At 46.0% G+C, this 23,454-nt stretch overlaps 2 protein-coding genes across 2 annotated transcripts in view; both read right to left on the bottom strand.

Moving 5' to 3' along the window:
• The window catches only part of LOC123732797 (intermembrane lipid transfer protein VPS13C-like), a 34,870-nt gene extending 25,496 nt beyond the window's left edge, over positions 1 to 9,374 (bottom strand). The window contains exons 1-3 of the mRNA XM_045712074.2: positions 9,198 to 9,374; positions 4,536 to 4,579; positions 2,313 to 2,355 (exon numbers count right to left, since the gene is read on the bottom strand). Of these exons, the coding sequence (XP_045568030.1) occupies positions 2,313 to 2,355; positions 4,536 to 4,579; positions 9,198 to 9,297 (187 nt within the window). The 5' untranslated portion in view covers positions 9,298 to 9,374. The remainder of the gene's footprint in view (positions 1 to 2,312; positions 2,356 to 4,535; positions 4,580 to 9,197) is intronic.
• An 849-nt stretch (positions 9,375 to 10,223) lies between these two features.
• On the bottom strand, positions 10,224 to 11,666 carry LOC123732798 (C2 calcium-dependent domain-containing protein 4C). Its single transcript, XM_045712076.2, has one exon. The coding sequence runs from the start codon at positions 11,633 to 11,635 to the stop codon at positions 10,232 to 10,234; it is 1,404 nt and encodes a 467-aa protein (XP_045568032.1). The 5' UTR covers positions 11,636 to 11,666; the 3' UTR covers positions 10,224 to 10,231.
• Positions 11,667 to 23,454: the final 11,788 nt, after the last annotated feature.

Here is a 23,454-nt window from a genome sequence, read left to right on the forward strand (position 1 = left end):
AGACCGCTGCGCCACTCGGAAGCCCATTGCTCTGCAACATGGCCTCAAAATTTGCTAGTGTATCTTCAGCTTTAGTTTAGTGTGCATCCCAAATGGCATCCTAATTCCTCTATAGTACAATACTTTAGACCAGACCCCCTAATGGGCCCCATGTCAAAAGCAGTGCACTACAAACGGAATAGGGTGCCATTTGGGAGTCCACTTCTCGTTAGTGAAATACCACTGGAGTTGAAGTGGCTTAGTGAAGTGAGAGAGAGCAACGTAACGAGTCTGGAGAATTCACATACAGCCCATACACACATCACTGACCAATCCTCAAATAGCAGCCATATCACACTCTGTTCTCTTTATCATCACAGTCTCTCTACTAAGACACAGGGGCTGCTGGGTAGGTAGCTAGACTCTGTTCTCATTACAGTCTCTCTACTAAGACACAGGGGCTGCTGGGTAGGTAGCTAGATTCTGTTCTCTTTATCATTACAGTCTCTCTACTAAGACACAGGGGCTGCTGGGTAGGTAACTAGAATCTGTTCTCATCACAGTCTCTCTACTAAGACACAGGGGCTGCTGGGTAGGTAACTAGACTCTGTTCTCTTTATCATTACAGTCACTCTACTAAGACCCAGGATCATAGTTACTGAACAATCCTCTGAACTGAGACCCAGGATCATAGTTACTGAACAATCCTCTGAACTGAGACCCAGGATCAGAGTCACTGAACAATCCTCTGAACTAAGACCCAGGATCAGAGTCACTGAACAATCCTCTGAACTAAGACCCAGGATCAGAGCCACTGAACAATCCTCTGAACTGAGACCCAGGATCAGAGCCACTGAACAATCCTCTGAACTGAGACCCAGGATCAGAGCCACTGAACAATCCTCTAAACTAAGACCCAGGATCAGAGCCACTGAACAATCCTCTGAACTGAGACCCAGGATCAGAGCCACTGAACAATCCTCTGAACTGAGACCCAGGATCAGAGCCACTGAACAATCCTCTAAACTAAGACCCAGGATCAGAGCCACTGAACAATCCTCTGAACTAAGACCCAGGATCAGAGCCACTGAACAATCCTCTGAACTGAGACCCAGGATCAGAGTCACTGACCAATCCTCAAATAGCAGCCATATCACACTCTGTTCTCTTTATCATCACAGTCTCTCTACTAAGACACAGGGGCTGCTGGGTAGGTAGCTAGACTCTGTTCTCATTACAGTCTCTCTACTAAGACACAGGGGCTGCTGGGTAGGTAGCTAGATTCTGTTCTCTTTATCATTACAGTCTCTCTACTAAGACACAGGGGCTGCTGGGTAGGTAACTAGAATCTGTTCTCATCACAGTCTCTCTACTAAGACACAGGGGCTGCTGGGTAGGTAACTAGACTCTGTTCTCTTTATCATTACAGTCACTCTACTAAGACCCAGGATCATAGTTACTGAACAATCCTCTGAACTGAGACCCAGGATCATAGTTACTGAACAATCCTCTGAACTGAGACCCAGGATCAGAGTCACTGAACAATCCTCTGAACTAAGACCCAGGATCAGAGTCACTGAACAATCCTCTGAACTAAGACCCAGGATCAGAGCCACTGAACAATCCTCTGAACTGAGACCCAGGATCAGAGCCACTGAACAATCCTCTGAACTGAGACCCAGGATCAGAGCCACTGAACAATCCTCTAAACTAAGACCCAGGATCAGAGCCACTGAACAATCCTCTGAACTGAGACCCAGGATCAGAGCCACTGAACAATCCTCTGAACTGAGACCCAGGATCAGAGCCACTGAACAATCCTCTAAACTAAGACCCAGGATCAGAGCCACTGAACAATCCTCTGAACTAAGACCCAGGATCATAGTTACTGAACAATCCTCTGAACTAAGACCCAGGATCAGAGTCACTGAACAATCCTCTGAACTAAGACCCAGGATCAGAGTCACTGAACAATCCTCTGAACTAAGACCCAGGATCAGAGTCACTGAACAATCCTCTGAACTGAGACCCAGGATCAGAGTCACTGAACAATCCTCTGAACTGAGACCCAGGATCAGAGTCGCTGAACAATCCTCTGAACTAAGACCCAGGAGCTACTGTAGCTATTGAGTTGTCATGCTTCATGGATTGAATACTTGTCCTTTACCAGAGCCACTAGCACAGAGTTCTCCCAGAGTTTGATTATGCAATACCAAGGCTGTGGACCTACGAATGATACTTGAGAAAACAACATGAAGAAAATAAATAAGATCCTTTTGAACTGTGGAGTGGGGGGGGGGGGGGGGGGGGGGGGGGCTGCCGCCGGTACTCACCAATCTGACCAGCTTTCACTTTAAATGGAACATCCAGCTCACTCTGTAACAGAAACAGAATCAACATCATTTGACCAGTAACATACATGTCTTTTAAGTTCAGTCACTTGAATGGAAGCTAAAGGAGACAGTGGAAGATCATAGATAGATCATAGATAGCAGAGCAGCAGACACTCGAACACTGTGTTCTAACTTCTATCACACCTCTACTGATTCAACACTACCAGCCCTGATCACATCCTTCACCCTCCAACCACCATCCTTCACCCTCCAACTCTGATTCAACACTACAGCCCTGAGCACCATCCTTCACCATCCAACTCTGATTCAACACTACCAGCCCTGATCACCATCCTTCACCCTCCAACCACCATCCTTCACCCTCCAACTCTGATTCAACACTACCAGCCCTGAGCACCATCCTTCACCCTCCAACTCTGATTCAACACTACAGCCCTGACCTCCATCCTTCACCCTCCAACTCTGATTCAACACTACCAGCCCTGATCACCATCCTTCACCCTCCATCTCTGATTCAACACTACCAGCCCTGACCTCCATCCTTCACCCTCCAACTCTGATTCAACACTACAGCCCTGACCACCATCCTTCACCCTCCATCTCTGATTCAACACTACCAGCCCTGACCTCCATCCTTCACCCTCCATCACTGATTCAACACTACCAGCCCTGACCACCATCCTTCACCCTCCAACTCTGATTCAACACTACAGCCCTGACCACCATCCTTCACCCTCCATCTCTGATTCAACACTACCAGCCCTGACCTCCATCCTTCACCCTCCATCACTGATTCAACACTACCAGCCCTGACCACCATCCTTCACCCTCCAACCACCATCCTTCACCCTCCAACTCTGATTCAACACTACCAGCCCTGATCACCATCCTTCACCCTCCAACCACCATCCTTCACCCTCCAACTCTGATTCAACACTACCAGCCTGATCACCATCCTTCACCCTCCAACCACCATCCTTCACCCTCCAACTCTGATTCAACACTACAGCCACCATCCTTCACCCTCCAACTCTGATTCAACACTACAGCCCTGATCACCATCCTTCACCCTCCAACCACCATCCTTCACCCTCCAACTCTGATTCAACACTACCAGCCCTGACCAGCATCCTTCACCCTCCAACTCTGATTCAACACTACCAGCCCTGACCTCCATCCTCTGTACAGTGTCTATAGTTGATATAATGATTACACTACTGTCTCCTTGATCAACATGTGAGTTGCTGTAGTGGAAAAGGTCAGCGATCAACATCATGTATCATTAATGTATGGAAAACAGTCAGGTATATATAGGCTACATAAATGATTCAGAACCAGACCTGGTCTACTACAGGCCTCTGTGAGGTGAACCAGACCTGGTCTACTACAGGCCTCTGTGAGGTGAACCAGACCTGGTCAACTACAGGCCTCTGTGAGGTGAACCAGACCTGGTCAACTACAGGCCTCTGTGAGGTGAACCAGACCTGGTCAACTACAGGCCTCTGTGAGGTGAACCAGACCTGGTCAACTACAGGCCTCTGTGAGGTGAACCAGACCTGGTCTACTACAGGCCTCTGTGAGGTGAACCAGACCTGGTCTACTACAGGCCTCTGTGAGGTGAACCAGACCTGGTCTACTACAGGCCTCTGTGAGGTGAACCAGACCTGGTCAACTACAGGCCTCTGTGAGGTGAACCAGACCTGGTCAACTACAGGCCTCTGTGAGGTGAACCAGACCTGGTCAACTACAGGCCTCTGTGAGGTGAACCAGACCTGGTCAACTACAGGCCTCTGTGAGGTGAACCAGACCTGGTCAACTACAGGCCTCTGTGAGGTGAACCAGACCTGGTCAACTACAGGCCTCTGTGAGGTGAACCAGACCTGGTCTACTACAGGCCTCTGTGAGGTGAACCAGACCTGGTCTACTACAGGCCTCTGTGAGGTGAACCAGACCTGGTCAACTACAGGCCTCTGTGAGGTGAACCAGACCTGGTCTGGACAATAGGGATGGATCAGAACCAGACCTAGTCTACTACAGGCCTCTGTGAGGTGAGGACAATAGGGATGGATCAGAACCAGACCTAGTCTACTACAGACCTCTGTGAGGTGAGGACAATAGGGATGGATACCTGGAAAGTACAATAACATCTATTTAAAATGATAGGCTACACATGTTGATTATAATAAAGTAATGCATACTTACCAAAGCATTTTCTTTAACTTTCAAGTTTTCCAGAACAACATTGCCTGGACAGAGATGAGAGAAAACACAAGTTAATAGTGATACTAGAATGTGTACACTAGTTACAGGAAGTCTGCTTGATGTGAACACTAGTTACAGGAAGTCTGTTTGATGTGAACACTAGTTACAGGAAGCTTGCTTGATGTGTACACTAGTTACAGGAAGCTTGCTTGATGTGTACACTAGTTACAGGAAGTCTGCTTGGTGTGTACACTAGTTACAGGAAGTCTGCGTGATGTATACACTAGTTACAGGAAGTCTGCGTGATGTATACACTAGTTACAGGAAGTCTGCTTGATGTGTACACTAGTTACAGGAAGTCTGCTTGACTTACAGCTAGCAGAGTAGATTCAGACAATTATCAACTGTGTGTCGACCAGGGAGTCAGGTTTCTTTCATCGGGCTACTACAAAAATGTCAGTCATGGTGGTTATATAGCCTAGACCAAAACAGGAAGTTAAAAAACCATGGCTCCTAAATCTGGACCAAATCCTGTCTGATTCCTAAAAACCCAATTTCATGTGTACTGCAGTACTTTTTCACCAGGGCCCCAGCAGTGAATTATATTCACAATAAAACAAAACATACTCATTATGTTCAGAACAACCCAGTGTATGACATGTCATCTGGTAACTGTACATCAAAACATAGTGATTATTAACATTGACTGTACATCAGTTTTATTAACGTTTATTAACGTTGACACTGTAAATGACATCAGTTTTATGATTTGGAGATGTGAAGTGCACATTTGGACTCACGGGTGTTTGGCTTGCTTGTATAATATCAAAACGGTTTTTATTATGATCCTCAACGTCTCATCTTTCAAAATACATCGAGTCCTCTTAAATTTACAGCATTTCCCCCTCACTCAGACAACAAAACATTTCCCCCCTCACTCAGACAACAAAACATTTCCCCTCCTCACTCAGACAACAAAACATTTCCCCCCTCACTCAGACAACAAAACATTTCCCCCCCTCACTCAAGACAACAAAACATTTCCCCCCCTCACTCAGACAACAAAACATTTCCCCCCCTCACTCAGACAACAAAACATTTCCCCCCTCACTCAGACAACAAAACATTTCCCCCCCTCACTCAAGACAACAAAACATTTCCCCCCCTCACTCAGACAACAAAACATTTCCCCCCCTCACTCAGACAACAAAACATTTCCCCCCCTCACTCAGACAACAAAACAATTCTCAGACAACAAAACAGTTAGCGTAGGTCTAGGTGTTACATCACAGTGAGTTAGCGTAGGTCTAGGTGTTACATCACAGTGAGTTAGCGTAGGTCTAGGTGTTACATCACAGTGAGGTGAGTTAGCGTAGGTCTAGATGTTACATCACAGTGAGTTAGCGTAGGTCTAGATGTTACATCACAGTGAGGTGAGTTAGCGTAGGTCTAGGTGTTACATCACAGCGAGGTGAGTTAGCGTAGGTCTAGGTGTTACATCACAGTGAGTTAGCGTAGGTCTAGGTGTTACATCACAGTGAGGTGAGTTAGCGTAGGTCTAGGTGTTACATCACAGTGAGGTGAGTTAGCGTAGGTCTAGGTGTTACATCACAGTGAGGTGAGTTAGCGTAGGTCTAGGTGTTACATCACAGTGAGGTGAGTTAGCGTAGGTCTAGGTGTTACATCACAGTGAGTTAGCGTAGGTCTAGATGTTACATCACAGTGAGGTGAGTTAGCGTAGGTCTAGGTGTTACATCACAGTGAATTAGCGTAGGTCTAGATGTTACATCACAGTGAGGTGAGTTAGCGTAGGTCTAGATGTTACATCACAGTGAGGTGAGTTAGCGTAGGTCTAGATGTTACATCACAGTGAGGTGAGTTAGCGTAGGTCTAGATGTTACATCACAGTGAGGTGAGTTAGCGTAGCTCTAGATGTTACATCACAGTGAGTTAGCGTAGGTCTAGATGTTACATCACAGTGAGTTAGCGTATGTCTAGGTGTTACATCACAGTGAGTTAGCGTAGGTCTAGGTGTTACATCACAGTGAGTTAGCATAGGTCTAGATGTTACATCACAGTGAGGTGAGTTAGCGTAGGTCTAGATGTTACATCACAGTGAGGTGAGTTAGCGTAGGTCTAGGTGTTACATCACAGTGAGGTGAGTTAGCGTAGGTCTAGATGTTACATCACAGTGAGGTGAGTTAGCGTAGGTCTAGATGTTACATCACAGTGAGGTGAGGTGAGTTAGCGTAGGTCTAGGTGTTACATCACTGTGTCCAGTGTACAGAAACAACACGTCTGGTGAAATCGTGTTGTTGATCACCTCTGATGGCAGTCACAGGACTGTAAGGTGATCTAGCTCAGGTAACCGTCATGTACTTTGGAAAAATAACCCAGGACTTAAAAAGAACCAAGCCTCCCACGTCAAGGTGTGACAAAAGCATTCATAGTGTTGTGAGGTAAAGTGAGCTCGCTTTGAGATGGAACAGTCATGTGATCATAATCTCTTCAGAATATGTTGTTGATAGACTCTGTACTCCTTTGCCCTCCATTCACATATCTATTGTTAAAACGTAGGCCTTTTCCATCAATGATTGAATTATACAACATCAATTGAATTTAGCGTAGAGTTTAGATATTAACCTGGAGAAACACTACCGTGGGTCAAGACAATGACCTTATCTGACCTTTGGGCTTTTATCAAGGACCAAGGGTAAACTAATCTATGGTATAAAAACACAACAGCAGAAAGCCTAAAATGGAAGACTTCCTTAGTGAAACAGACAGATCAACAGACCGTACAGTAGGTTACAACCAACAGACTAACATTTAATCATGAAGCTCTGTATAGGGCCTAGTCGACGGTTGAGACACATGATACAATAACTAGGCCTACAGGGAAGAAACAGGACTAGTAAGGAATCTGTCGGTACTGTTTGGTATTTGTAGTAAGGGTTTTTCCTTTATGAGTCTATATCACAATGCAATACAAAAAAAACTAAATGGTGCTGCCGGCTATCTTTGGTCTTACTAGGATATATGACACTTATGCAAATGTAATACAATGGCTTTTATCTGGCTTCAACGTTCCAAAGATATAGGCTAGGCTAGTACTGTGGTCTACCCATGACATAAATAAGGGTCCTGTCTAGCTAAGGAATCATAGATCCGACTACTGTATTAATACAACTGCTGTATTAATCCAACTACTGTATTAACCCTGGCGTCAGGTCTGGAGTGCAAACATGGGACAAAGATCCTACCCTCCAACACTCGGGTGACGGGAGAGGAACAGGTACGGCAGAGGCCTAACAGTCACAATGGTTTCTGCAGGTATTATAGTGACGGTGGGTGTGGACGGTGTTACCTGCCAAGAGACTTACTGCAGTATCCTGAACTTCCTTCATAGCAAACATTGCAGTTGACAACTCAAAATGTCAGTACATTCTCATGTCAGTTTGCCAGGATCAAAATGTTGTTTGTTATAGGCCTACTCTTTCACCAGCTGTGTTGACAGCTGTATGTGTGACTAAATGTTTCTATTCACATTCTAATGTATACCCTACTAGCTAGGTAAATACTATCTAGCTTTGCAACTAACTGTGTCTTATCCTGGGCACAGTCTGTTTCGGCTCCCTTGCCAACTCCTTATTGAATGGTCATGCCATTGGCTTGACAATGATAGCAATGGAATTGGCAAGAGCACAAAAATATCTGGGACCAGGCTAGTAAAGTATAGGATATGGTAAGTACACAAACAGATCTGGGACCAGGCTAGTAAAGTATAGGATATGGTAAGTACACAAACAGATCTGGGACCAGGCTAGTAAAGTATAGGATATGGTAAGAACACAAACAGATCTGGGACCAGGCTAGTAAAGTATAGGATATGGTAAGAACACAAACAGATCTGGGACCAGGCTAGTAACGTATAGGATATGGTAAGAACACAAACAGATCTGGGACCAGGCTAGTAAAGTATAGGATATGGTAAGTACACAAACAGATCTGGGACCAGGCTAGTAAAGTATAGGATATGGCTAATAGAAAAGTTGCCACTTCACTCAAGAGATCCACACGGAGAGAAAGGAATCAACTGGAAACTGGTTGATGCCTTGGTACCTGACCAGATCATACCATCTTGATTTACCAGTCCGCTCAGTCCTGTATGCATTCATCGTTGTGAAGACAGATTAGTTAGACAGACTACACTGTGTCCAGCAGGAAACAGCTGGGATTAATGCATGTCTGTTTATGTTTATGTCTACATGTTGTACCCATATAATAATAGATTACTAATAAATGTAGGCTAAGCCTGACAAAACATAAGGTTGTTTGTGTATGGCAGCTCATTTATGCAATGCCAGATCAAAGTAAATATGTTAGCTGTGTGAGCCCCAGTCAGTGACTTTCTAGGCACACAAAGGGTCCTACAACATTTCAATATCATTACAGGTATGTTTACAAAACCTTTTGTCGTAGACTGGGTAATGTTAGCATCATATCCCAGAGACTGGTTATAGCTAGCTAGTTAGTTAGTTAGCATTAAGGCTTGTTTGTTTAAAATGCTAACAGCTAACCTAGCCACACTAGCATTCCTGGCACTGTGAGGTTAGCAGCGCTTCAACTGTCATTCCAGCCTCTTCTGTGCGTGTCGCTCACCTCCCCAAATGCCAATCTTCAACTGGGACTTGTCGAGGTTCTCCACATAGTCTCCGATGAACCTATTCAGGAGATCACTGACCATAGATTCAAAAACCATTGTTGAACTTCGTGGCTAGCACTACCCTTGTTGATGGTTAAATGCTACGAGTGCCAAGATTATCCCGTGATCTTCAGTGTGAACGCCTTTCCGTAGCAAGATGACAAGAGCTTTAATATGAAAGAGATTCGCTCTGCGATCGATTAGTAATGTAGCTAATCGACTAGTAATGCCTGTATACAGTGACAGCCAGCGGTGTCAAATTATGTCATCTTGAATAAACTGTATTTGCAAATAACACAGGTGTGATCATGTAAAAATAAATTATTGGTGGCCAGAATGAAATCCTTGAATGACTTTCAAACATGAGGGAATGTAGACCTCTGGACCATATCAATTAACTATATTTGGTAGTGTCATCTTTGACAAGGTTAGCAGTTTGTTTTAGTCTTCTCATCATAGGCAATGTAATTGTAATGTATTTGTTAAATAAAAGCTTTTGTAATTAATTAAATGTATATTATAAAATGTAATCTGAGTGCTCTTAAAGATTATTTTCTGTAGGTTTTAAAGCAGGTCCAATTCATTTCCATTTATGGACCAAATCTAATCACGAATTCAATTTCTAATCATTCCTTATGTCGATGTAGGCTGTTGTGTAGACGGCTCTGCAATTGCAGCGCTTGAAATAGACCAGTGGAGGCTGCTGAGGGGAGGACGGCTCATAAATGTCTGGAACAGAGCAAATGGAATGGCACCAAACACATGGAAACCAAACACTCATTCCGCTCCAGCCATTACCACGAGCCCATCCTCCCCAATTAAGGTACCACCAACCTCCTGTGAAATAAACTGTCTCTGAATACAGTCACACTTTAGTAGGATAAGACTCAAAACAACCAGATGGGTTTTTTTTACGTTGATTTAATAAATATGTAGCAGAGTAAAAAGTCAAAAAATATTTCTTATATACATTCAAGCCAATCAACAATTTTTACATAGATAATAAACTTTTCAGCAAAATCTCACAGTCTCCCAAAATATAGTCCCTTTTCATGGAGGACATTTTGTTGACAACTTTGAACCGCAGCGACCGGCAGCAGATATCTTCCTGTGAGATACCATAGAAGAAGAAATCCTCGTCGAAGATGGGGTTCCTGCTCCTCTTAATTACCGCGCTGCGTTGCTTCTGAATCTTCCCCGGTAACAGACAGATACTGATGCTGCAGTTGATGCTCTTAGGATCCACAGAGATAGCATACAGTCCCTCAGCACTGATCAACCTCACTCTGAGTCTCTGGTTGTCTAGGCAGTACTCTGCTGAGAGCCGTAGTGCCCCCTCTCTACCTACAGGAACTAGACTCTCCTTCATGACCCTCTCTCTGTGGAGGACGAAGTCTATGGGGAAGATAACAGGGGGAGCCAGGGTGAAGGCACTGGGAAGGGGTTCTACTAATCCAGCATCAGAGGCCCTCCGGATGATATTTGGGCTGTTGTCCATGGAGCTGCTTTCATCTGTGGACAGGGAGTTGTTTCTGGAGAGCACAGCTTTTCTCATAGTCTGGGACAGAAGTCTGTCGTGGCTCAGGGCTTTGAGCAGGGAGGACTTGGGAGGCGGCCTGGCCAGGAGAGGGGAGCTGAACGGGGAGGACTCGGTGGAGGACGTGGTGTCACTGTCCAGGGTGCTCTGTCTCTGGAGAGCCACCAGCCTGGAGCCTCCAGGAGACAGCCTGCTGGAGGTCAGCTTGGTGAGGCTGAAGGAGGATGACGGGGAGTGGGGTAGAGGTGAGGTTCTGGAGGAGTACGTTTTGGAGCGGCCGTGAGGCCCGGGAGAGGCAGCGATCAGGGGGAGGGGGCAGGCTTTGGGGTGGCTGTGGAACAGAGACTCTTTCCTCCGGGTGTGGGGGCTCTCCAGGAGGGTACAGAAACCGTAGCAGGTCTGGGCCTTGGCCAGGTGGGGCAGGGAGAGAGCTGCTTGGCTCTGGGGGTCAGCGTTGGTTCTCTCCTCATCACTGAAGCCCTGGTCGTATGGAGTCTCGTCCACGCTCTCTACCTGGATGAGGGTTGGATGAGTGTTGATGAAGGGTTCTCTCACTGTTACCTCCCTCTCCGGGCTGCTGCCCTTCTCAGGAGAAAAGGACACCTTTCCAACAGGGCTAGTTTTACTCCAGTCCACTGTCTTTAGCTCCTGCTGTGGTGAGATCTTTGGTGGGATGCAGAACTCAGGGATAGTATTCGGAGTGATGATGTTAGGACACAGAGAGATCGTCTTCCTTCCTTTCTCCCGAGATGTTCTCTCTCCCAACATGATGTCTGAGATGCGGAAGCTGTACTCTGCTATTGGCAACAGAAGGTTGTTTTTGGCCACTGAAACACGGATCTGCTCAACGACCCACATTACATGCGCTCTGTCAGGATCACAGCTCTGGAGAAAGAGAAGGAAGAAAATTCACAGTTAGGTCAGATCACAGGCAACTTTTCAAAACCAAAAAACACAAGCAACCAAGGCTACAACTTTTCAAATCCAATAATTGCAAAGCCAATTCTCCCTCATCATGTAATATTTGAATTCAATTCAGTTTCTTATTCAATTCAATGAATTGAAATAATAATACATGTATCCTGTATAGGAATAGTCGACTATAAAATGTTTTTTACTGTATAGGAAATTACCTTGAATGGAAGAGCACATTCAAGCCAGGTCCTTAGACTTCTTGTGGTTATAGTCACCTGTTACACTATCAGTGTCAGTCTACCTCCAGAGAGTGTCAGGCTCAGTCTCCCTCCTGTAGTATCTTCCTGTAGGATCCTCCTGTAGGATCCTCCTGTATGGTCCTTCTGTAGTATCCTCCTGTAGTATCCAGTGTGTGATGCTATAGGAGACGGCCAAGCTGGTTAAATAGGGCTGTGGATCTGGGCGGCGGTCACTGCTGTTAAGAAGATCCTCCCTCTCTGTCCTGGTCATCCATTTATACAGCAGGCTTTTATCTCTGGTCATCCCTTCACAGACAGGCCAGCCCAGCAGGCTGTTCACATGGAAACACACGGCAACCAATGCCACGATACTGCACCCTGGGGTCAGCACATGGGAATATCAGCTGGACCATGAACAGACACATGCCAGAGACATGGGAGAGACCACAGTCAGACTAGACACACCACAGAGACATGGGAGAGACCACAACCAGACCAGACACACCACAGAGACATGGGAGACACCACAGTCAGACTAGACACACCACAGAGACATGGGAGACACCACAGTCAGACTAGACACACCACAGAGACATCAAAGACACCACAACCAGACTAGACACACCACAGAGACATGGGAGACACCACAACCAGACCAGACACACCACAGAGACATCAAAGACACCACAACCAGACTAGACACACCACAGAGACATGGGAGACACCACATCCAGACCAGACACACCACAGAGACATGGGAGACACCACAACCAGACTAGACACACCACAGAGACATGGGAGACACCACAGCCAGACCAGACACACCACAGAGACATGGGAGAGACTTTTCTTTTTGCCGATCAAACTTTTAATGGACTGCTAAAGTTTCCGGAAGCTTCTGCCCATGTGTGGGATTCTCTACCTTACGCACAGTCTCTGTACAGCTACTGTTACTCGGGCAGATGGTGCTCGCTTAATAAAGTTACATCAAAGCTGAATCAATGTCTGCAAGATCACATAGTGATAGTATTGTATATTACAGAACAGAATATAATAGTATAGAACAACGTTCATGTAAGAGAAAAAAAAACCATCTAATTTCTTATGACGTTTTACGATGATTGTGCAAATGGTCACATTTTTCTCTCATCAAAACAAGTCAAATGAAATTGTATTTGTCAAATGAACCGAAATACAGTGAAATGCCGTTCCCAACGACGCAGAGTAAAAAAAAAATATATATATATAGCAACAACAAGATAAATATAATACACAACAATGGCGCTATATACAGGAAGTACCAATACTATATACAGGAAGTACCAGAACAATGTGGAGCTGTATACAGGAAGTACCAGTACCAGATCAATGTGGAGCTATATACAGGGAGTACCAGATCAATGTGGAGCTATATACAGGGAGTACCAGTACCAGATCACTGTGGAGCTATATACAGGGAGTACCAGTACCAGATCAATGTGGAGTTATATACAGGGAGTACCAGTACCAGATCACTGTGGCGCTATATACAGGGAGTACCAGTACCAGATCAATGTGGAGCTATATACAGGGAGTACCAGTACCAGATCAATGTGGAGTTATATACAGGGAGTACGAGTACCAGATCACTGTGGAGCTATATACAGGGAGTACCAGTACCAGATCACTGTGGAGCTATATACAGGAAGTACCAGATCACTGTGGAGCTATATACAGGGAGTACCAGTACCAGATCAATGTGGAGCTATATACAGGGAGTACCAGTACCAGATCACTGTGGAGCTACATACAGGGAGTACCAGATCACTGTGGAGCTATATACAGGAAGTACCAGATCACTGTGGAGCTATATACAGGGAGTACCAGTACCAGATCAATGTGGAGCTATATACAGGGAGTACCAGATCAATGTGGAGCTATATACAGGAAGTACCAGATCAATGTGGAGCTATATACAGGGAGTACCAGTACCAGATCAATGTGGAGCTATATACAGGGAGTACCAGTACCAGATCAATGTGGAGCTATATACGGGGAGTACCAGTACCAGATCACTGTGGAGCTACATACAGGGAGTACCAGATCACTGTGGAGCTATATACAGGGAGTACCAGATCAATGTGGAGCTATATACAGGGAGTACCAGTACCAGATCACTGTGGAGCTGTATACAGGAAGTACCAGATCAATGTGGAGCTATATACAGGGAGTACCAGTACCAGATCAATGTGGAGCTATATACAGGGAGTACCAGTACCAGATCAATATGGAGCTATATACAGGGAGTACCAGTACCAGATCACTGTGGAGCTATATACAGGAAGTACCAGATCACTGTGGAGCTATATACAGGAAGTACCCGTACCAGATCAATGTGGAGCTATATACAGGGAGTACCAGATCAATGTGGAGCTATATACAGGGAGTACCAGTACCAGATCAATGTGGAGCTACATACAGGAAGTACCAGATCACTGTGGAGCTATATACAGGGAGTACCAGATCAATGTGGAGCAATATACAGGAAGTACCAGTACCAAATCAAAGTGGAGCTATATACAGGGAGTACCAGTACCAGATCAATGTGGAGCTATATACAGGGAGTACCAATACCAGATCAATGTGGAGCTATATACAGGGAGTACCAGTACCAGATCACTGTGGAGCTATATACAGGGAGTACCAGATCACTGTGGAGCTATATACAGGGAGTACTAGTACCAGATCACTGTGGAGCTATATACAGGGAGTACCAGTACCAGATCAATGTGGAGCTATATACAGGGAGTACCAGTACCAGATCAATGTGGAGCTATATACAGGGAGTACCAGATCACTGTGGAGCTATATACAGGGAGTACCAGTACCAGATCAATGTGGAGCTATATACAGGAAGTACCAGTACCAGATCACTGTGGAGTTATATACAGGGAGTACCAGTACTAGATCAATGTGGAGCTATATACAGGGAGTACTAGTACCAGATCACTGTGGAGCTACATACAGGGAGTACCAGTACCAGATCAATGTGCAGAGGTACGAGCTATTTGATTTCAAGGGTAAAGTGACAAGGCATCAGGATAGATAATAATAAGTTATTAGAGGTTATTAGAGGTTGATATGTACATGAAGAACACCTACTCATTCAAGGGTTTTTCTTTATTTTTACTATTTTCTACATTGTAGAACAATAGTGAAGACATCAAAACTATGAAATAACACATATGGAATCATGTAGTAACTAAAAAAGTGTTAAACAAATCAAAATATATTTTATATTTGAGATTCTTCAAATAGCCACAATTTGCCTTGATGACAGCTTTGCACAATCTTGGCATTTTCTCAACCAGCTTCATGAGGTATTCACCTGGAATGCATTTCAATTAACAGGTGTGCATGAGAGACTGTTGTACTGGCACCACACTGACTGGTATCTGACCTCGTAGGCTGTCTCATCATTTACATCGGTGATCAGGTCTACCACCATCGTGTTGTCAGCAAACTTCATGATGGTGTTGAAGTCGTGCGTGGCCACACAGTCGTGGGTGAACAGGGAACATAGGAGGGGACTAAGCATGCACCCCTGAGGAGCCTCCGTGTTGAGGGTCAGCGTGGCAAAGGTGTTGTTGCCTACCTTCACCACTTGGGGTCGACCCATCAGGAAGTCCAGGATCCAGTTGCAGAGGGAGGTGTTCAGTCCCAGGGTCCTGAGCTTGGTGATGAGCTTGGAGGGCACCATTTTTTTCGTTTTTTTTCTGGTACTTTTTGTTTAAGCTTTTGTTTATAAACAGGAAGCACGAGGATAGAGTCACGGTCTGATTTGCCTAAGGGAGGATGAGGGAAGTCCTTGTATGCAGTTCATGTGGCCCACAACTCAACAGCGTGCCACTAGGTAAAATATGTACTATGCTACAGTTCGTTAATAACACATCTGCTAAAAAAATATGCTCACTGTGCATAATTCAAAACAACACTGTACATTACTGAGAAGATCATTCACCATTGACGTTGAGAAATGTGTAGGGAGGGTGACCACAACAATGTATGTGTAAAGTAGAGGTTAAGAAACACATGAACGTGATACAGATCTGTCCAGGGGGTTCCAGGGGGGGTGGGACGGGAACGTAATGGGGCTGATAAATATGGATCCGTAGCCTCGGGCCAATAGTTAAAGACTAGATTAGAATCATCTGTTTTGATTTTGACAATACATTTCTGATGGCAGAATTCTGGAAAATATTTCTGTCATAGAAAGCCTATTAAATTACTAGAGGGCCCTATGTCATAACCCTCATAGTTCCAAAATGGTTGGATAATGGCAGCCATTTTGGTCAGGGAGAAATCCAAACCACAGTCTAATTGTAATGAATGGCAGTAGATACATAGGTGATGCATTTCCTGCTTTTACTCAAGGAGGAGAATAAAAGTACGGCATGTGATATATCAGAAACTGTGTAATAGAAGTATTGTCATATAATTATAAATAGTTTATACAGATTTTATTTTGGTTTAAATAGCCTCTAAAATATGTAAACAGACCATAAATGTCTCAATGTTTGTTCTCTTGGAAAGCTGTGAGGGTTATAATATGATAAAATATCCGTCCGTATTGGTTGCTTTTACAAGTTGTCTAAGTGCAATCATCAAATAATTTCAGCAAGTGTATGTGTCACGGCTGTCGAAAGGAGAAGAATGAGCGGACCAAAGTGCAGTGTGTGTATCGTTCCACATTTTATTTTCAGAGTGAAACTATGCGATACATAAACAATAAACTCAACTAACAAAAACAACACACCGTGACGCAGAGGTGAAACATACACTACTCAAAATTAATCTCCCATAAACCCAGGTGGGACAAACACCAACTTAAATATGACCTCCAATTAGAGACAACGATGACCAGCTGCCTCTAATTGGAGATCATCCCAAACAAAAACCCAACATAGAAATACAAAACTAGAACAACCCAACATAGAAAATCTAACCTAGAAAAAAAAACTGTCACGCCCTGACCTACTCTACCATAGAAAATAACAGCTTTCTATGGTCAGGATGTGACAGTATGGCTGTGGATTGACTGAATTCTTTGTAAGGAATGTTGGCATATTGACAGTTAACTTAAAAAAGTTAATGGAATCATCCAACTAAAAACTGGGTCAATGGCTAGAAGCGATCCAGCTTTTGTCAAATTAAAGTCAGATTTGTCTTTTCAGTATCAGCTTAGGAGAATTTAGGCAGCAGGTTAGGATAATTAATGTAGCAGATTAGGATAATTATATTAAAATTAGGAAAAGGGTTAGGGTAAGCTTAAATGCAACAACAACAACAACAAAAACTTTTGACGTTAATTTGAGAAAAGCGAAATCCCTTCTAGCCATGAGGCTAAAAGTGTCTAGCTAGCTAGCTAATAAACATACTTTGCAGATAATCTTAAAATTCATTGTTTTATTAAATATCTTATCACAGCATTAGCTGACCATGGTTGACCAACTTCTTTACCAAAATGTCTGACCTTCTATACTGTCATAACATAGTTCATGTCCATTCTATTGTTCTAATGCCTAATTCTATGGTTTCTGTCCATGTCAGGAACCCATTTTGGCTCAAGAGCTCTGTAAAGTTATGTATGGCCTCTTTAAGACTATGGTTTCTGTCCATTTCAGGAACCCATTTTGGCTCAAGAGCTCTGTAAAGTTATGTATGGCCTGTTTAAGACTATGGTTCTGTCCATTTCAGGGACCCATTTTGGCTCAAGAGCTCTGTAAAGTTATGTATGGCCTGTTTAAGACTATGGTTTCTGTCCATTTCAGGGACCCATTTTGGCTCAAGAGCTCTGTAAAGTTATGTACCGCCTGTTTAAAACTTTTTGGAAGGTACAAAAAATATGAAGATGGATAAAGGAACAGCACAGATATCCCAATACATCAGCTATAACTTTTCAAACAACAAATCATGATGTCTAATGTTCAATTTACCTGAATTCTACAGACTTCTACCCTCTATCGGTTACTTCATGAACTTCCTGTCTTGGCACAAAACTGTACTTCTAATATTGTCCAAGAGATGGCGATATTTACTTCCTTTCAGAGGAAACGTCCTGGGTAGGGAGGTTTTGATCCTGTTTTCTGTCCTTAAAGAAGAGGTCCTGTAGACTAGAACATCTCATTATAGATACTATTATAGAGTCATGGAGAGTCACACAGTCTAGTGATGCATATAAACTATAAAAACACAAACACAAACACACACACTCCTGCTGTCCTGCTGCTGTCCCCTTCAGAAAAGAAACACACCAGAATGACAAACACCAGCGGGTGGCCACAGCGTGTTACCGATCACCTGCTGGGTTTTTGGGTGTGTATTTTACACCGTCTAGTGTCCGTATCTTCCACCATCTAGTGTCTGTATTTTCCACCATCTAGTGTCTGTATCTTCCACCATCGAGTGTCTGTATTTTCCACCATCTAGTGTCTGTATTTTCCACCAGCTAGTGTCTGTATCTTCCAACATCTAGTGTCTGTATCTTCCACCGTCTAGGGTCTGTATTTTCCACCATCTAGTGTCTGTATCTTCCACCATCTAGTGTCTGTATTTTCCACCATCTAGTGTCTGTATTTTCCACCATCTAGTGTCTGTATCTTCCACCATCTAGTGTCTGTATCTTCCACCATCTAGTGTCTCTATCTTCCACCATCTAGGGTCTGAATCTTCCACCATCTAGTGTCTGTATCTTCCACCATTTAGTGTCTGTATCTTCCACCGTCTAGTGTCTGTATCTTCCACCGTCTAGTGTCTGTATCTTCCACCATCTAGTGTCTGTATCTTCCTACATGTATCTTGGTGGTTCTATAGTGGTATGTGGCTGGGGGGGTTCTATAGTGGTATGTGGCTAAGGGGGGGTTCTATAGTAGTATGTGGCTAGCGGGGGTTCTATAGTGGTATGTGGATGGGGGGGTTCATTAGTGGTATGTGGCTAGGGGGGGTTCTATAGTGGTATGTGGCTAGGAGGGGTTCTATAGTGGTATGTGGCTGGGGGGGTTCTATAGTGGTATGTGGCTGAGGGGGGGTTCTATAGTGGTATGTGGATGGGGGGGTTCTATAGTGGTATGTGAATGGGGGGGTTCTATAGTGGTGTGTGGCTAGGGGGAGTTCCATAGTGGTATGTGGCTAGGGGGGGTTCTATAGTGGTATGATGCTAGGGTGGTTCTATAGTGGTATGTGGCTGGGGGGGTTCTATAGTGGTATGTAGCTAGGGGGGTTCTATAGTTTTATGTGGATGGGGGGGTTCTATAGTGGTATGTGGATGGGGGGGTTCTATAGTGGTGTGTGGCTAGGGGGGGTTCCATAGTGGTATGTGGCTAGGGGGGTTCTATAGTGGGATGTGGATGGGGGGGTTCTATAGTGGTAAGTGGATGGGGGGGTTCTATAGTGGTGTGTGGCTAGGTGGGGTTCCATAGTGGTATGTGGCTGGGGGGTTCTACAGTGGTATATGGCTAGGGGGGGTTCTATAGTGGTATGTGGCTAGGGGGGTTCTATAGTGGTATGTGGCTAGGGGGGTTCTATAGTGGTTGTGGGTAGGGGGTTCTATAGTGGTATGTGGCTGGGGGGTTCTATAGCGGTATGTGACTGGGGGGGTTCTATAGTGGTATGTGGCTAAGGGGGGGTTCTATAGTGGTATGTGGCTAGGGGGGGTTCTATAGTGGTATGTGGCTGGGGGGGTTCTATAGTGGTATTTGGCTAGGGGGGTTCTATAGTGGTATGTGGCTAGGGGGGGTTCAATAGTGGTGTGTGGCTAGGGGGGGTTCTATAGTGGTGTGTGGCTAGGGGTGGTTATATAGTGGTATGTGGCTAGGGGGGTTCTATAGTCTTAGGCGGATGGGGGAGTTCTATAGTGGTATGTGGCTAGGGGGGGGTTCCATAGTGGTATGTGGCTAGGGGGGGTCTATAGTGGTATGTGGCTGGGGGGGTTCTATAGTGGTATGTGGCTAGGGGGGGTTCTATAGTGGTATGTGGCTGGGGGGGTTCTATAGTGGTATGAGGCTAGGGGGGGTTCTATAGTGGTATGTGGCTGGAGGGGTTCCAAAGTGGTATGTAGCTAGGGGGGGTTCTATGGTGGTGTGTGGCTGGGGGGGTTCTATAGTGGTATGTGGCTAGGGGGGGTTCTATAGTGGTATGTGGCTGGGGGGGTTCTGTAGTGGAATGTGGCTAGGGGGGTTCTATAGTGGTATGTGGCTAGGGGTGGTTCTATAGTGGTGTGTAGCTAGGGGGGGTTCTGTAGTCTTATGTGGCTGGGGGGGCTCTATAGTGGTATGTGGCTAGGGGGGGTTCCATAGTGGTATGTGGCTAGGGGGGGTTCTATAGTGGTATGTGGCTGGGGGGGTTCTATAGTGGTATGTGGCTAGGGGGGTTCTATAATGGTATGTGGCTGGGGGGGGTTCTATAGTGGTGTGTGGCTAGGGGGGGTTCTATTGTGGTATGTGGCTAGGGGTGGTTCTATAGTGGTATGTGGCTAGGGGGGGTTCTATAGTGGTATGTGGCTAAGGGGGGGTTCTACAGTGGTATGTGGCTGGGGGGGTTCTATAGTGGTATTTGGCTAGGGGGGGTTCTATAGTGGTATGTGGCTAGGGGGGGTTCAATAGTGGTGTGTGGCTAGGGGGGGTTCTAAAGTGGTGTGTGGCTAGGGGTGGTTATATAGTGGTATGTGGCTAGGGGGGGTTCTATAGTCTTATGCGGATGGGGGGATTCTATAGTGGTATGTGGCTAGGGGGGGTTCCATAGTGGTATGTGGCTGGGGGGGTTCTATAGTGGTATGTGGCTAGGGGGGGTTCTATAGTGGTATGTGGCTGGGGGGGTTCTATAGTGGTATGTGGCTAGGGGGGGTTCTATAGTGGTATGTGGCTGGAGGGGTTCCAAAGTGGTATGTGGCTAGGGGGGGTTCTATAGTGGTATGTGGCTGGGGGGGTTCTATCGTGGTATGTGGCTAGGGGGCTTCTATAGTGGTATGTGGCTGGAGGGGTTCCCAAGTGGTATGTGGCTAGGGGGGGTTCTATAGTGTTGTGTGGCTGGGGGGGTTCTATAGTGGAATGTGGCTAGGGGGGGTTCTATAGTGGTGTGTGGCTAGGGGGGTTCAATAGTGGTGTGTGGTTAGGGGGGTTCTATAGTGGTGTGTGGCTAGGAGTGGTTATATAGTGGTATGTGGCTGGGGGGGTTCTATAGTCTTATGCAGATGGGGGGGTTCTATAGTGGTATGTGGCTGGGGGGGGTTCTATAGTGGTATGTGGCTGGGGGGTTCCATAGTGGTATGTGGCTAAGGGGGGGTTCTAAATTGGTATGTGGCTAGGGGGGTTCTATAGTTGTATGTGGCTGGGGGGGTTCTGTAGTGGTATGTGGCTGGGGGGGTTCTAAAGTGGTATGTGGCTAGGGGGGGTTCTATAGTGGTATGTGGGTGGAGGGGTTCCATAGTGGTATGTGGCTAGGGGGGGTTCTATAGTGGTGTGTGGCTGGGGGGGTTCTATAGTGGTATGTGGCTAAGGGGGGTTCTAAAGTGGTATGTGGCTAGGGGGGTTCTATAGTGGTATGTGGCTGGGGGGGTTCAATAGTGGTATGTGGCGAGGGGGGTTCTATAGTTGTATGTGGCTAGGGGTGGTTCTATAGTGGTGTGTGGCTGGGGGGGTTCTATGGTGGTATGTGGCTAGGGGGATTTCTATAGTGGTATGTGGCTGGGGGGGTTCCATTGTGGTATGTGGCTAGGGGGGGTTCTATAGTGGTATGTGGCTGGGGGGGTTCTATAGTGGTATGTGGCTGGGGGGGTTCCATAGTGGTATGTGTCTAGGGGGGGGTTCTATAGTGGTATGTGGCTGGGGGGGTTCTATAGTGGTATGTGGCTAGGGGGGGTTCTATAGTGGTATGTGGCTGGAGGGTTTCCATAGTGGTATGTGGCTAGGGGGGGTTCTATAGTGGTATGTGGCTAGGGGGGGTTCCATAGTGGTATGTGGCTGGGGGGGGATTCTATAGTGGTATGTGGCTGGGGGGATTCTATTGTGGTATGTGGCTAGGGGGGTTGTATAGTGGTATGTGGCTAGAGGGGGTTCTATAGTGGTGTGTGGCTGGGGGGGTTCTATATTGGTATGTGGCTGGGGGGGTTCTATAGTGGTATGTGGCTGGGGGGGTTCCATAGTGGTATGTGGCTAGGGGGGGTTCTATAGTGGTATGTGGCCGGGGGGGTTCTATAGTGGTATGTGGCTGGGGGGGGGCTCCATAGTGGTATGTGGCTAGGGGGGGTTCTATAGTGGTATGTGGCTGGGGGGGTTCTATAGTGGTATGTGGCTAGGGGGGGTTCTATAGTGGTATGTGGCTGGAGGGTTTCCATAGTGGTATGTGGCTAGGGGGGGTTCTATAATAGTATGTGGCTGGGGAGGTTCTATAGGTGTATGTGTCTAGGGGGGGTTCTATAGTGGTATGTGGCTGGGGGGGTTCTATAGTGGTATGTGGCTAGGGGGGGTTCTATAGTGGTGTGTGTATGGGGGGGTTCTATAGTGGTATGTGGCTGGGGGGGTTCAATAGTGGTATGTGGCTAGGGGGGTTCTATAGTTGTATGTGGCTAGGGGTGGTTCTATAGTGGTGTGTGGCTGGGGGGGTTCTATGGTGGTATGTGGCTAGGGGGATTTCTATAGTGGTATGTGGCTGGGGGGGTTCCATAGTGGTATGTGGCTAGGGGGGGTTCTATAGTTGTATGTGGCTGGGGGGGTTCTATAGTGGTATGTGGCTGGGGGGGTTCCATAGTGGTATGTGGCTAGGGGGGGGTTCTATAGTGGTATGTGGCTGGGGGGGTTCTATAGTGGTATGTGGCTAGGGGGGGTTCTATAGTGGTATGTGGCTGGAGGGTTTCCATAGTGGTATGTGGCTAGGGGGGGTTCTATAGTGGTATGTGGCTGGGGGGGTTCTATAGTGGTATGTGGCTGGGGGGGTTCTATAGTGGTATGTGGCTAGGGGGGGTTCTATAGTGGTATGTGGCTGGAGGGTTTCCATAGTGGTATGTGGCTAGGGGGGGTTCTATAGTGGTATGTGGCTGGGGGGGTTCTATAGGTGGATGTGTCTAGGGGGGGTTCTATAGTGGTATGTGGCTGTGGGGGTTCTATAGTGGTATGTGGCTAGGGGGGGTTCTATAGTGGTGTGTGTATGGGGGGGTTCTATAGTGGTATGTGGCTAGGGGGGTTCTATAGTGGTATGTGGTTTGGGGGTTCTATAGTGGTATGTGGCTAGGGGGGGTTCTATAGTGGTATGTGGCTAAGGGGGGGTTCTATAGTGGTATGTGGCTAGGGAGGTTCTATAGGGGAATGTGGCTGGGGGGGTTCAATAGTGGTATGTGGCTAGGGGGTTCTATAGTTGTATGTGGCTAGGGGGGGTTCTATAGTGGTGTGTGGCTGGGGGGGTTCTATAGTGGTATGTGGCTAGGGGGGGTTCCATAGTGGTATGTGGCTGGGGGGGGATTCTATAGTGGTATGTGGCTGGGGGGATTCTATT

The sequence above is a fragment of the Salmo salar genome, chromosome 11 (genome assembly GCF_965601325.2).
Source record: "Salmo salar chromosome 11, fSalSal1, whole genome shotgun sequence".
Taxonomy (NCBI): domain Eukaryota; kingdom Metazoa; phylum Chordata; class Actinopteri; order Salmoniformes; family Salmonidae; genus Salmo; species Salmo salar.